At 32.4% G+C, this 16,390-nt stretch overlaps 2 protein-coding genes across 2 annotated transcripts in view; both read left to right on the top strand.

The window, feature by feature from the left end:
- The first annotated feature begins 5,091 nt into the window (after window positions 1-5,091).
- Window positions 5,092-8,983, top strand: LOC105626935 (probable ATP-dependent RNA helicase DDX5). Its single transcript, XM_012208226.1, has 4 exons — window positions 5,092-6,052; window positions 6,370-6,429; window positions 8,313-8,543; window positions 8,696-8,983. The coding sequence occupies exons 1-4, from the start codon at window positions 5,092-5,094 to the stop codon at window positions 8,899-8,901; spliced, it is 1,458 nt and encodes a 485-aa protein (XP_012063616.1). The 3' UTR covers window positions 8,902-8,983.
- A 3,355-nt stretch (window positions 8,984-12,338) lies between these two features.
- LOC105626933 (ethanolamine-phosphate cytidylyltransferase) overlaps window positions 12,339-16,390 on the top strand; it is a 6,866-nt gene continuing 2,814 nt past the window's right edge. Inside the window, exons 1-2 of the mRNA XM_012208225.1 lie at window positions 12,339-12,385; window positions 15,967-16,104. Of these exons, the coding sequence (XP_012063615.1) occupies window positions 12,339-12,385; window positions 15,967-16,104 (185 nt within the window). The remainder of the gene's footprint in view (window positions 12,386-15,966; window positions 16,105-16,390) is intronic.

Genomic DNA, 16,390 nt, shown 5'->3' with positions numbered 1-16,390 from the left:
ATGCTGATTATACATCAATCTCGTTATTAACGTTTATAACGTATCATATTTTATTAATATTAGCGGATAAATAATCGTTTTATAAATTTTTATAAAAAAGGTTATTTATCCACTGTTATAAATAGTAGTGAAACAGTGAAAAATTACACGATATTTGCATCACACTCGTGTGCAATATTTAGATTAAAGATGTTTATATAACAACTTTAATTTTTTTTAATTTGAATTGTTTAATTTATTTCTATAGTATCTTATATATATTATTTTTAAGATAAAATCATTAAAAATTATTAATTATTTAATTTTTATATCGATAATATTAACACAATTGCTATTTTATTTTATTTGACTAAATTTTTCAACGAAACGTTTTAAATTATAATATTAAATAACAGTCTCTCTAATTGTAACTTCCGATGAATTGTAGGGAACTATATGGGAATGTGATAAAAACTTGTCAATGAATTTGTTGGAAGAAAGTGCAATTGATAGATTATATAGATGTATTCGTTTTTCAACGGGACTGCGAAAGTTCTTCGCAAATGTGCTTTCTTGTAATAAATTTAATTGGATGTATAAGTAGATATTGATTAAAACCTGTCTAAATAAAATGACAAGGATTACACATATAATCCTTGTCATTTTAATTTATAATTGATTGCAAATAACCAATATGACACTTAGTGTCACATTATATAAATTATTTGACATGATAAATTATTTGGTAAAATATATGCTGAACCTTTTATTGATAAAACATTTATGTTTCTGGTGTATACATCAGAATTTATAATTTGGAGGCCCAGCAGTATCTCATATAATACAATTTACACACTACTACTTACTGATATATATAACCGAATTCACTATTATATAAGTAATCTGCTGGGTAGAATTAGTCAATTATGTTTAATTATTTATAATATTGAAAATATTGAAAATTGATCAACAACTGTGTTTTTGTTTCATATCTGTGATTTCTCTTGCTATGGAATCTCTTAGGAAAGAAAATATTAATGTGTGTCATTTGTTGTGTGAGTCTGTGTTATAGAATTAATAAAATTAACTTTCGCTTTCTTGAAAGCAGTCGAGTTCTCCCCTGTTCTTAGCATGAGATATGCATTTCTGATACATATGAACTACTATTGAACATTCAACAAGAAAAATGAAGAATATCATAATAACTTTCATAATAACTTTATTAATAAGATCTATTCAGATAAATTTTAAAAATTTTTAAATTATATACATTTATATGCATAAAGAAAGGCTAATAAAATATCTAACGTAACAATTAGTCTATTTTTCTGCAGCTTTTTGTCTGGATAGATTTTCATTCAGCAGAAAAAGCAGTTTTGCAACTGTTGTACTTTTCTTAATATTTCGATTTTTGTTCTTAATTCTTCACAATTGAATGTATTAACCGATTATATTTTACAGCAGTTGTAAAGTTATTTTTATGTTGAATATAGTCATCAATAATTAGTTTTTTTATTATCATATTGCTAAAATAATGTAGATAGCACGTGTAAAATCATTTAACGTAGTTAAGTAAAATGAATTTTTATTTATAGGTACTCAAATTAACTAGAAACATAACATTCCTCTGGTCCACCCATCCTGGTCCATTCTGGAATTTTTTCTAATTTTTTTAAATAATATTGATTTGAAATAGTTTTTACAATCTTATTTTTCACAATTTTAAATTTGAAAAATTCTTTAAAAAAATAAAAATTTTAATAATTTCATGTGTCCTTTTTTAGCTTCAAAAAGATATGTAGTCCTATTTACATGTTAAAAATTTTTTTTAAATTTCTATGTTTCTTATGTTAATTATTAATAATATTATGTAAACACGTAATATTGAATGTGTCGATACTGCATTCAATTTCGACGCTCAACACATTACAAATAATGAATACTAGAGAATGCGATACTAAGAGCCTATTCTGCAATTCTTAACGACTATAATACCATTACATTGTCATTGCACAGGTTTTGTATATAGTAAAAGAGCTGCGCAACTACAAACTAAGTCGCACTATAATTTACAGTCGTTAAGAGTTACAAAATAAGAGTTACTCTAATGCTGCAAAAAGCATTTGTAGCATTAAGTGGATCGTGATAAAAAATAGAATGAAACTTAGTAACTTGCATTAATAAGTAAAATATTTACACACATTTATAAATTTATATCGTATTTAATTTAATTTAATAATTTACATCGCATGAACGTCGCAGCTAGACATCTATGGGTTTGAATTTGGCGCGATACATTTAGTTCCGCAATATTTATACCTAAAACGTGATGGCGCTGGAGATTGTCTAACTTGGCCTAACTTTCAGTTCCGGCGAAGAACGCCTTTTTTCAGGCTCCTTAATTTCTCCATATCATATCGAATATCGAGAGAGAAGTTCAAAGTAGAAATATTTAGATTTCTCGATTCGGACAATACTTTCTACAAAAAGAAGTGCAAAATTCGAGGATCGTGACTGGTTTCTACTAGGAGGAACTACTTTTTGCCAGCCGCCATGATGCCGTGACGCCGACACCCTTCCTCCTTCCCGTCCCGTCACTACTGTTGCCTCGTTCCTTCAGCTGGCTGGTCTGATAACGGGTGAACGTGTTCTCGTCACCCGGTCCGGATTCTCGACCCTTATCGGTAACTACCAAGGAAATCGCACGCAGGACATATTCCCACCCCTTGCAATGTAAGTTCGCGCAAGACGACGCGAGATGAATTTCACTCTCGTCGCTTGTTTTCCGTTTAACGCTGCTACTTGTCCACCCTTGTACGCCATTTTGCGAACGGATCCTTTGTCGCGATCTCGGCGTGATCGCAATCGTGAGAATTCACAATGGAAATCGCGACGTCTCGAAATGGACTTTGCCTAGATAATACTATGCGCGCGAAACATATAATTATGTAGCTGAACGAAATTATTAGCGACTCGAAATCTGGATTACCTTGCATGTATTCGAACGCGCGTCACGTTGGCAAAAAAATCGCGGAAGATTCCACTAGACGAGGCTTGCACGCGAAAGGATCTTTGAGTTCGCGATTTGTATAGAAATTTATTGAGGAAAGAAACGAAATAATGAGTCGTAGCGCTAGGAAGTTGCAGGAAGTTACGGGCAATTAACTAGTAATGCATAACTACAGATTGTTAGGAAATTAGAAAGAAGCGAATTATATTACATAAGCCTAAGCCAAGATTTTCTTTGTGATAAATCTATTCATTGTTAGTTGATGCCCGTTTCTTCCAATATAGATTAACTTTAATTTTGAGTTTAGGCTTTATCTTTTTCTAATTAGAACGGATATGATAGAATTTCTGGGGTGGAGAGAGATAGAGAGGGAGAGAATTTTCTATTTTCCGTGGCTAATTGGGAGAAACCCCAAAAGAACTTGTCGAATATACAATACTAGGAATAGAGTATATATCTATTTTTGTAGCTGTATTTTGTTTTTTCCTTTTGCACTTAAAATGAGATAGCTATATAATTAGAAAAAGGAAAGAAGAAAATATAAAAGAATTCAGATACAAAAAACAAATGTTATTCGATCTAGAAGTTTTCTCTACGTGTTACTGCTATTCTTTTATTTATTATAGCAGTACCTCATTTTCTCAATGTTTGATAATTTTATATTTTGATTACAAATATGTAGCATGTTGCTAAAGAATCTAGATATGCAAATAGGTAAGTACACGCATACACATATCCTTAAAGTAAAAGGAAAAAATTAGGTCTGTTTTCTATAACTGAATAGTGTACACTTTTGCAACTTCGTAAACCTTCGAATCTGTTCTTGTTGAACTTTTTGCATGGTTCATTTTTTCTTTTTTTTTCTTTCAACATGAAAAGAAAAAATGAAAAACTTGAATGTAAGACTTAAGTAGTAAGGAAATTCACATGTTGGATTCACAATTACTTCTACTGTGATTTGTCAATTCGCTTACTGCTTAAGTCTTAAGTTCTTCTATGTGCCATGGCTTTAACATTCACGTTTGATGACAAATATAAAATCAGTATAATAAGTCTATAATATAAAAGTTAATAATATCAATATCTATAAAATTTCATTGATTTTTATCATTTTTGCAGATATTTAATTCTAAATTTATAGAATTTTACATTACAAGTTGAAGGTATAATTTTATTCTCTTTTAAATTGAGACTTTTGTATAAGGCAGCAATTTAAAAATCGTTATAATTATAAAGTAAACACTATAATTGTTTTCGTAAAGTTTTGTTTAAACTAACCGTACAGTTTACAAAAAATTTATATTCTTCAATGAAAAAAAGCTAGAATATATTAATGTCAGATAAATGGATGATGCGTGTACATCAAATGAGCATCTTGCAACTTTTATTTCGTCAGTTTGAAAATGTTTAATAACATATAAAATAACAATAATTATGTATAATAATAATGGCATAAGATATTGTTAGTAATCTTTTCATTTTATTATTTTAATTGTTTTACATATTATGAATAAATTGTCTATTGACTAGGAAGTAGCGCGAGAACCTAAAAGTTCAGCTTAAAAGTACAGACCTTTGCATAAAATATAAGAAAATCAATTAATCAATCAGTCTTTTATTTTATAGAAATAGAAGAAATAAAAGACTTTGATTGGTTCATTTTCTTATGCTTTATACATAAAGTTTAAAATTTGGAATATTTGATATTTGATGGAAAAGAAAAATCTGGCAGAAATAAAAAGACACCTTAATTTATTTATGCTTAGAGTAATCCGATATTTGCTTCTTTTTCTTTTTAAAGAATTAAGGTTTAATGATTTATTTTGTTTGCAAAAAGGGCATACGGTGACCGCTCTGATCGTTCTGATAGACGAGGAGGAGGAGGAGGTGGCGGTGGAGCACGCGGTGGTGGTGGTAGATTCGGCGGACGCGATGGAGGCGGAGGAGGCAATAGATTTGGCAGCAGCGGAAACAGAGACAGCAATTTTGGAAACAACAATTTTAAAAATCGGCAACCTGGGGAACGGTTACGTAAACCACGATGGGATATGAGCACTTTACCACAATTCAGAAAGGATTTCTACCAGCCACATCCTAACGTAATGGCACGGAGTATTCACGCTGTAGAGGCATATCGTTCCAATAAAGAGATCACTGTGAAGGGGGCTAACGTTCCAGGTCCCAATATTTATTTCGAAGAAGGTGGCTTCCCAGACTATGTCCTCAATGAGATTCGTAGACAAGGATTTGGTGAACCGACCGCGATCCAGGCACAAGGTTGGCCTATTGCCCTATCCGGCCGAGATATGGTTGGTATAGCGCAAACGGGTTCTGGAAAGACTCTGGCATACATCTTGCCGGCGATCGTGCATATAAATCATCAACCTAGACTGAGCAGGAACGATGGGCCGATCGCATTAATCTTAGCGCCAACTCGAGAATTGGCACAACAAATTCAACAAGTAGCATCAGATTTTGGCATGTCTTCTCAGGTGCGAAACACATGCATCTTCGGTGGTGCTCCAAAAGGACCTCAGGCGCGTGACCTCGAGCGCGGCGTAGAGATTTGTATTGCTACGCCAGGACGTCTTATAGACTTTTTGGAACGCGGCACAACTAATCTACGTAGATGTACATATTTAGTACTTGATGAGGCCGATAGAATGCTCGATATGGGCTTCGAGCCTCAAATTAGGAAAATTGTAGAACAAATACGTCCCGACCGTCAGACTCTCATGTGGTCGGCGACGTGGCCAAAGGAAGTACGTAATCTCGCGGAAGAGTTCCTAACGGATTACATACAAATCAACATTGGTTCCCTGCAATTGGCTGCCAATCACAATATTCTGCAAATCGTTGATGTATGTGAGGAATATGAAAAGGAGAGTAAGCTCATGAAATTGTTGGAAGAAATCTCAAATGAACCAGAAAATAAGACTATAATATTTGTCGAAACTAAAAGAAAAGTGGATGATATAACAAGAGCTATTAATAGATACGGATGGCAAGCGATTGGTATTCACGGAGACAAAAGCCAACAAGAAAGAGATTATGTATTAAATCGTGAGTGCTATTGTTATGATTTTCTAAATATACGAGAAGCAAATATTAACATTTTTATATAAATGTCTTGAAATTTTTTATTTTAAATTAACTTTATTTAAATAAGTAAAGTTAGAAAACTTCTAATTATAAACATTTATACAAAAATTATAATATTAAATTCTTGTAATAATCTCGGTATTTTATATAATTCTTTTTATATTTGTTAAAACAAAATTTAGCTAAATACTGTTTTTTATATTTACTTGATTTATCTTTATTTACTTTTATACTACCTTTTGGGATTGTAATTTGTGATACAAGAGATATTGTTTTAGAGTTCCGGAATAGCAGATCTGCCATCCTTGTGGCTACTGATGTGGCGGCGAGAGGTTTAGGTAAGAATTTGCAGATATATAGGTATGATGTAAGGGTCAGGCTGCGATGGTTATTTCACATTTGTGAAAGTCGTGGTATTGTAATGTGGCAATAACGTGGGATAACGGCATGTGCCAGACTGATTGACATTACCTTCTTACCAGTGTGGCTGGAGATAATTTATTATTCTTAAGGAATTCCAGGAACGACTAGTTAAATATCCTATTTGATTTTGCCATTGACATCTTCAGTTTAATTAATTTTAATCGCTAATTCTTTCTTTTCGCCTACTAATTAATTGAGAGTTTCGGTGGTGCGCGTTATAGAGCGCACTAGAGCAATTAACATTGCCATTGTCTTTTCAGCGATATGATTAATGAAGGAATAAGTTTTAATTATTTTGTTAACTTCTTCTAAGTCTTCTTTTATCATAGGCATAGACTAGTGTACATAGGTGGATTTTGGCGTTCTTTTAATATTTTCGCATTTTATTTTTGAACGGTAACATTCACGTTAAATAGACTTTAAACGATATGATTGATAGAATAAATAATATAGAAAGAACGTCAAAATATTTCAGCTTTAAGAATAGGAAATCAGGTAAGCGATTTAGAGGCAGGTTTATCTCTTCCGATTTTGTACTCTCAGATCGAAACAAGTCCTGTCAGTCTGGTATTAACGTGCTGTTCTATGTGTTTTCAGAGGCACATGCGACTCTGGAGTCTTAGAACTCTGCAACTAGCTTTGGAAAATATAATTGAACGGGGCGTGACTGCTGGTCGCCGCCCCCTCGCAACAAGCTAACCAAACGCTGTGCCTCGGCCACCTTGCCACTCGAAAAACACTCTCACTCTGTACCTGCGACGGTCCAAAGTATGGAAATTGTAATGTTAGGGCGTTTAGCATAAGGACGAAAAAGAAAAAACAAAATGGATAGATATATTATTATCGGTTATATATTCGTTGGATTGATAGTAAATTGCATCAAGTCGCGCTCTGCATTATTTGTGATATTATTTAAACGCCGCTTTTTATTTCATGTAAAAACTCGATATAAGTGGACAACTTTTAGAACATATTCTGAAATCTTTGCATAATATTTATATTATTTATGAATTTGATTTGTCGAAGACTTTCTGTAAGTTAGGGCGAACAAATGAGGAGTAGCGATAATTATTAATAATTATTGCATCAAAATAGGAAGGAGTCTTCACAATATTGCGGTGCGTAATTCTTGATGCTAATTATTTGATGGGGGAGTACATGTGGGGGTTGAGTGGAGAACGCAAGGTGCTCACTTGATGTTCCAACCTCTTCACCGAAGCAATGTACAAGGACCAAATTTCGAAATATCCAGCACAGATCCATACTTTGGTGCGGGAGAGAAGGGTGTAATGTTGACTAAGAATAAAAATGTAGAGCTCGCTAATACGTGAAGCGAGAATTCCATGAGAACCATCTGAGCTCTGATTCCTCTACATTTCCAAAAAATGTATTTACATTTCCAGCTCTAGTCGCAAACAGGTAATTACATGCAGACTTGCTCTTTGTGGTCAACTTGAATGTTATATACAAATTGCAAATGGAACTAAAGCTAGTTTATTGCACCTTGGAACAATATTTTTTATTAGTTGATGTAACTTTTATGTTCTTGTCCGTCCTTCATGTTCAAAATATGTTTTATATTTTAAAATGTCGGCCACGTAGCAGCAGCATTGTAAATGCTGTTTCAAAACTTGCTGCAGAATATTCAGTAATGGTAACTTGAGAGCATTCTTTAATTCCATTAGCAAAGACAACGTCCTGGTAAAATGCTTGAATATATTCGCTTTATAAGTTAATTGAACCACAAAGGAACAAGTGTTTTCCGTGTGCTGTTATTATAACTTGATGTATCTCACAGATGTCGAGGATGTCAAATTTGTGATAAACTTGGACTATCCGTCTAACTCTGAGGACTATGTGCACCGTATCGGACGTACGGGTCGTTCGCAGCGTACAGGAACTGCGTACGCTTTTTTCACGCCCGGCAATGCTCACAAGGCTGGTGACTTAATTCAAGTTTTAGAAGAGGCTAAGCAAGTTGTCAATCCGAAATTATATGATTTATCCCGAAATCCTGGCATTTATAAGAGTGAGTCTTGTTCTTTTTTTTTTTTAATTACAATTGATAGATACTAAAATTTCACATCTACTTAAAATTTATGTTTAATTTTTATAAAAAATTTTTTTTTTTAAATATTTTGTTATTGCTAACTAGGGGGATTATTATTAATTAATAATTAGGAGGACGCTACGGTGGACGCAGTGGAGGTGGAGGCGGTGGACGAGGATCTGGAGGCCGTGGTGGTTCACGAGGATCTCGTGGAGGCCGTGATGCAGGAGATAGAGGAAGATTCGACCGCTCTTCCGGTACTGGTGCAAGTGATCGCAACAAATGGTCCGGAAGCAGTAGCGGTGGGTTCTCAGCCTTTAAAAAATTGATTGTATAATTTTGTTGAATCTGTCCGCTTGAAATGGAAAAAATGTTATTTGCATTATTCTAAATCAGTAAAAGATCAAGTCACCATACAATCAAGTCTCCATATTCTTAGCCCTTCTATTCTTTCCACTTCCCTAGTTTTTAAGATTCTTGATTATATTTACTGCTGCCATATTGTGACGTTCATAGCGTTAGATGGGTGAAATTATTGTGTTTTGTAAATGCTTGATGTACGCTTCACATAGGTGGCATAGGCGGGGCTAGCTATGGAAGCAGTAAATCGTTCCCTCAAAACAGCTTTGGAAGTGGAACTTCCGGCGGTGGCTCTGGTAGCTACAGCCAGAACAATAGTGGATATGGAAGCAGCTACAGGCAACAAAACGGCTATTGAACGAACGATCAAATGTGGGTATTACATAACCTAACAAAGAAAAGAGAAATTTTAGATCGATAGACTATCTAAATAAGAAAAAATTATAAGGGCAACATTTTCGTCTGGCTCTATATATCTTTCTCATTTGTAACAGAATACTCCCATTTGCGTCCCAGAGGGAATAATGGCAGACGATTGATTGAGCCGACGAGCCCAGAATTGCAGAGAATTGTTCCAAAAAAATTACACATTCTCACGAACATTCGCCTCCTTTTCTTTTCCAGTACACGTCACTCTTCATTAGCTTTAAGTAATATTACAATATTATCAATTATGCAAAGTCAAGTATGTTATATTTAGGATAGGATCCTTAATATATTTAAGCGGTCAATTATCGCATTGCCGCCGAATGATATAGTATTACAATTCGATTGGCTTGCCGCTGTACATTCAATAAAATAGTGTAAGACTGACACTATAAAAAGCTAAAAACGTAATGTTGGTTCTAAGTGATTTTTCTTCGATAATATTTTTTTGACGCAGAGCGTATTTATTTTTTACTTTTACGTGCATATTTATTTCTATAATCTATTGATATCATAATAGCGATATAAATTTAATTTATGCTTGTATAATTGCAATTTATTTTGATTATAAATTTCAGAGATTCCTCTGTGTATTATAAATCATGAATATGTATAAATGTGTGTTTATGATCGGCATTCAATCAACGTCGATGTGACATTTTGACGAAGTTATATATAAGTTAGACGTCTTGAGTCACGAATGCCGTCACACAAACACGCGTATATATATATGCTGATGTTAAATTTACTATGAAATATCCTATCTAAAGACGCCTGATAATTTCATTATTACATTATTGATAATAATTAATCTTTTAAAGTGCCGGGGAAGACCATTTGCTTCATTCATTGGTTATCGAGAATCATACGATCCAATTTGAAATTTGCTTTTTTTACTCAAGTGAAAAATATTTACTCCAGCGAGGTTATTGTGCAACAATAAAACATTTGTTATGTCTATGATTATATCGCACATTTTTCCATAATGACCAAGCTTTCCAGCTTTCCAATTTAATTGCCCGCATCATCATTGCGATATATGTTTTTATGGCGATGCTGTAAATCATCAGAATGTGTAGAATATCAAAGCTTCTTCCTTGTCGCGTAACAAAGTTCAATATTGCAAATAAGATAACATTCAGTTTATAAATAAATTTAAGATGACTAGAAAAGTAATAAAATTGCTCCTATATTTAATTTTATTTATACTTTGTTCGTTACGTTTCACATACTTTTGAAATTCTACAATGACTGAACTTTGTATTTTATATAATAAATCTTTGTGTCTGTTAGATTGTAATGTTAACAAACATATATCTGCTAGATTATAGTGATAACAAAAATGATAACAATGTCTTAACTTACAATGGATGCGTAGTAATTGTTATAAACACTAATCATGTGAATTTATTTCTATCTCTTCCTAATCTCTTTGTATTAAAACAAAGAAGTTTTTAACATTGTAACAATACACATAATCAAACAATAATAGGAAGAGATAAAGCATGATTGTGTACTATTCATAATCACATTTATATATATGTTTCTAATGTACAGAATGCTCGAAATTCGCAAATTAATATCACAGTAAGAAAGAAAAAGAGAATACTTTTATAACTTATTTTTTCGAGAACTCGCTATGATATTTTGATTCGCGAATTTCGAGACACTGTATATACACATCTAGTATTACAGAAAAATATGCCAAATCATCGTGTTCATCTAACACTAAGTCTAAAAGATATTTAAATGAAATTCAATTTTTTAATTGCAATTTTTAAGAGGTTACTAGATTACTATTAAAGTAGTAGGTAACTATAATACTATATTTGTCGTTTATTTGTAGAATAATGAAAATTAAAACTTTAACTCGACAGACATTACAGCGATTACTGTACATTGATTTATTAAAATAATCGAATTATCTGTCATTTCAGAATTCCAAAATTAAAAATATTTTGTGTTGTCGAGTTAAGTTACTACTTCATTCTACGATTAATTCTTAAACTCCGAGATATAGCTTTTATAAAGACAAAGAACTTTTATAGAATAGAACATAAGAATGTATTTTCGCGCATATATCATACTTAATGCGGAGAAATCAAGCGAAATATCTATCTATTAGAGATACGTCTTCGCATTCATCAATATAAATAATCTTCAACAATTATGCGGGCAACTCGATAACGAAACTTTGAAAATGCCGATATAAAAACCATTTATTTCTTCGAGAGACTTGAGAAAAAAAATTTAGAATTGTAAATCAATAAATAATAGTGTATTCGGTAATCTTTTTTTCTTTATATAAAATCACTTTTCAAAACTTAATCATGTAGACTTTTAATTCACAAGATAAGAATTGACGTTTGCGAAATTGATATTAGGAGAGATGTGCTTCAGTTATAAATTTTTCCACAAGGGCTGTGCTTCCCCTGGATCGAGTTACGTCAATCCCTATTCGGCGATGACGTCAACTCGACGTGAGAATGAGATTTTAATTCTTGTGAATCACGGGACGCGGTGGGGTTTTAAAGCCCATCACTGAAACGTATTAGTTGTTCGCCTCGTATACTTCAACATGTTTCAACATGTTCCTACCATAGCTTCTTCTTGTTCTAACGAGTGCGTTTAAGTGAGTAGGGAGCCTACGGTTGGAGTAAATAGGAGCATGCGACGCGACAAACCTATTGCACAACGTATATATGAAACAACGCATGCGATCCGACTCACTTCGAGATTGTTCGAGTCTTCGGAATAGGTGGCGAGGTCTGACCGAGTCTGGCGATTACTCCAAGTTGTGCGCGCGCGTGGCCTCTCCCTCCGCCCTTTCGTCCCTCTCTATCCCTCTTTGATCAACCCACGGCGGACGTCACTCCGAGATCCGAGTTCGAGTCACTCCAGTTCGGCAGTCACGATAGTCGCGGTAGGAACTGTGAGAAGAGACAGTCAGTATTGTCAGTAGTGTCAGAAACTTAATCGTGTTCCGTCATGACGGAGGAAAACCGCAAGGAGGTCCGCGTCTGGTGCGATGGGTGGTAAGTGAGTTTTGTGGATTTTTTTGTCGTATCGAAGGGAATACACGTTGAATAGAATCATAAAGAAGCGACGCCGCTCAATGCGGCTGAATGCGGCGTCGCTCGTTGCCCAGCCGGTCGACGAGATATAATACGTGTCTTCTCGATGTGTCGCAACGCGCGGGATTACCGTTGCATCCTCGTCACGAGCTTCGTTAGGAACGCGATCAATCGATATTATTGCATGGTCATACGTGTCCAACCCTCACACTGGCGCGGCGGGTGTAAGTAAAATTGCGAGGAAAGCGAATTTCCTGAAATTAGCTTTCTCGATCTTCCTCGTTAGTAACTTTCACGCGACCACTAATTGCAAACGATTTAGCCTTAATTATTTACAGGTTTCTATAGAATCTTGTATAGAATTATGTTTTTATTTATATTTTTTTATAATTCTATTATTCAATTTATAAGGGTTTTATCGTGAAAAAGAGAAGAGACAAGAGCGCGTTCTCCAGTCTTTTTTCTAGCGAAGTAGATTAATCGAATGGGGAAATGTACAACTGGAAAAAATGTATTAAATATTAATAAATATCTGTTTGAATAATACAAATGAAATATTTACTACATGTAAATGTATGTTATTTATTTGATACAAGAATCATTAATTGATTTCAAGTATCATTTTTGTTATTGAGTAAATATATTTACTATAAGTATGTTTATTAGTATTATTAGTATTAGTTAAACAAATATTTATTAAAATTCAGCAAATCTTTCCAGTGCACGAGGAAGTCGAGTTCTTGAATTAATTTTCCAATTTTTATCGTTAACTCTTACTGCAAATGAAGCATTTTGTTCTTCTTAAGAGATTTCTACTTATAGGAATTATATTCTCATTTATATTTTATATTCTATTATTTATATTCTGGAATTTTATCACGAAAGAGAAGAGACAAGCGTGTTTTCTCGAAGTCTTCTAATGAAATAGATTAGTTGAATTGAATGAAGGAAATATGCGAGGAGGATGAATTCTTGAATTAGTTCCCTCGAGTTTTTCATTAATTTTTACGTGATCGCAAATGAAGGATTTATTCTTAAAGATATCTACCCATCATAGGAATTATATTCTTACTTATATTTTATAATAATCCTATTTACTTTATACACCTATTACTTATATAGAGTTTATCAGGGTTTTATCGTACAAGAAGAGAAGCAAGTCCGTTTTCCTCTTATTTCTTAAGTAATAAAGGTCTCATCCATTTCTCATATGATAAAGTCTTTTTGTCTCCATTTCTACTAATTTAGATTAACTTTAATCTCGGTTTGATTTACTTTGTATCTTTATCTAAGAATTAGATAAAAGCAAGTAAAACCAAGATTGCAATTAATCTATATTGATAGAAATGGACATAAATTTTCTAGTAAAATAAATCAAGTATAGTCAAGAAAGACAAATTTCTGAAGCGTTCTTCATATATTTAAACTTTCACGCACTGATTACAAACGATTGATTTTTATTATAAGATTTCTATTTGTTTAAGAAATATTTATATTTTATTATTTTATTTAATTGATATTTATATTATAGAGATTTTATTGGACAAGAAAAAAGGCAAGCGAATTCTTCAGTCTCACTATTTTAGCAAAGTAGATTAATTTATTGATTAATTGAATGGAAATATACGGGAATATATGAGGAATATACTCGAGGAAGAGACAAGTTCTTGAATTAGAATTCTTCGATTTTCCTCTCGTTAAAACTTTCACGCGCTGATTGCGAACGAATAATTTATTTTTATTAAAAATGTCTACTCATCTTAGGCATTGCATTCTTACTTATACATATTCGTATATTCGTATATTTTATAATTTTATTATTTCATTTATATTAGAGAGAATTTATTATGAATAAAAAAAGGCATTTTCCAATCTCTGTTCTTTCTTACACGGAAAGAGCAATTTTATTGAAGAATCTAAAAATTTAGCTAGATATAGACTTGGAAATAATTTTGCTAGACCATCAAAATAATTAGATAGGACAACAAATTGATGGCTAGAATATAAAAACATTGCATCATGCTTAAGATTCCTACAAAATTATTTTGATGGTCCAACAAAATTATTTTCAGATCTGTAGTTAAAGCTACATTTTTAGATTCTTCGGCAGAATCGCTCTTAGTTAAATTAGTCGAATGGGGAAATATATATAACGTACTCCGAAATCGCACTTCACGCGTGATTGGCAATAGAGAATCGTCTCCGGTCGGAGCAATTCACTGTAACACAATTCGGAGTAGCGCAGCGCATGTCCTCGTTTAACGCTCTGATAAAATGGTACAGGGACAGGACGACCGATATATGATAGACCGGTTCGTCAAGTCGAATTCAAGTCCTTGTTCACGGCCTCGAATCTCTTCATTCTTTTCCAATATACGATAACTTGTTTAAAATCTTGTATATTTCAGATAAATTATATCTCTGTTCATTAAATAATACTGCCGACAAACGAGTTGTTGGAATGATAATCGATTAGCGATAAGCGTCCATGAAATATGATCGTTATTTCGTATATAATATTCTACGATTCATTACAATTTTTTTTTTTACGATGTCGTAAAAATCTTTAAAATATAAGACCTTGATTATAACTTGCTCAATTTATGTTTATATTTTACATTATTATTACTCAATCAATATATATATAACATATATCGTATATATTTTATGTTATTACATGTTTATATTTTACGTTATTGTGCATGTTAATCAAAATCAATATATATTAATGATGCAAAAATAAACTCGAAAATTGTAGCTTGTAATGAACATGCCGATTTAAATTTTATTCTGTTGAATATTTTAACACTAATTTTAATCTCTACATTTCTCTTTTTTATTTCGATATATTTTATTATTTATAAACCGAATTTTATTTACGACTTGCTTCTCAGAACTGTAATCACGCACATTTTTCTATGTAATTGTTTAATATTAATTTCGAACGCGATAGATATGTACACACAGATTCATATAATCAGTATGTATCGTCATGCGACTTGTATTCAGCGTTATCGCGACAGGCGCGATTAATATAATAGTTACCAAAGCATTTTATACTCGGAGTCTGTTAACGGACTGCTTCTCTCGAAATCTTTGTTGAATTATTAATATATTACGTATTTTTTCATTTTTAACATATCTAACCTTTAGACATTTTTATGCTAAAATGTAGTTTACTGTGCCCTAAGAAATATATTTTCTTTTCTTTTGCATTGTTTGCACAATTTGCAGATTTTAGTTCAATATTATTTAAACATGAAATACGAAGCACAAACAATTTATAGATTTATACAGCTATTATATTTATTGCTTTTGTTGACCTATTATTACTTATACAAATGAAAGTGATATTTAATCTTTTCTTTCACTCAAATAATTTGGACAATATTTATTAATTTGTAAAAAAATTTTTTATTTTTTATGTTATATTATGCTAAATGATTTTTTTTTTAATAATTCTTTTGATGAAATAAATTTTATTGACATTTTTGTTAATGATATTCTTTATTTACGCAAATTAAATACACAATTGATTGCAGCTATGACATGGTGCATTTTGGACATGCAAATTCCTTGAGGCAGGCAAAAGCTTTAGGCGATTATCTGGTGGTAGGTGTTCACAATGATGAAGAAATTACAAAACACAAAGGCCCTCCCGTCTTCACTGAGCAAGAAAGGTATATATCTATTGCTTCATTAAAGGAAATTATGTAAGTTATAATAATCACGATTTTGATTGTCATTCTAGAGTTGATTATTATGTGTCGATTTCATATTCCTTATATTATTTTCTTGAAACTCGTAATATTAATGGATATAAGTGTTCTCTACTTCTTGTACAACATACTTTTTTTCTCTTATACCTTAGAAACGGTGGTTACATAATGAACGTTAATGTTTCGATTCTAGCACATACACTTTAGTCATTACGTTAGAAAAAATGTTTATCCGAGAGAGAGAGAG

The sequence above is a fragment of the Atta cephalotes genome (genome assembly GCF_000143395.1).
Source record: "Atta cephalotes unplaced genomic scaffold scaffold00007, whole genome shotgun sequence".
Taxonomy (NCBI): Eukaryota; Metazoa; Arthropoda; class Insecta; order Hymenoptera; family Formicidae; genus Atta; species Atta cephalotes.
The sequence above is the reverse complement of the archived record's forward strand: the minus strand, read 5'-3'. Positions and strand labels throughout refer to the sequence as shown.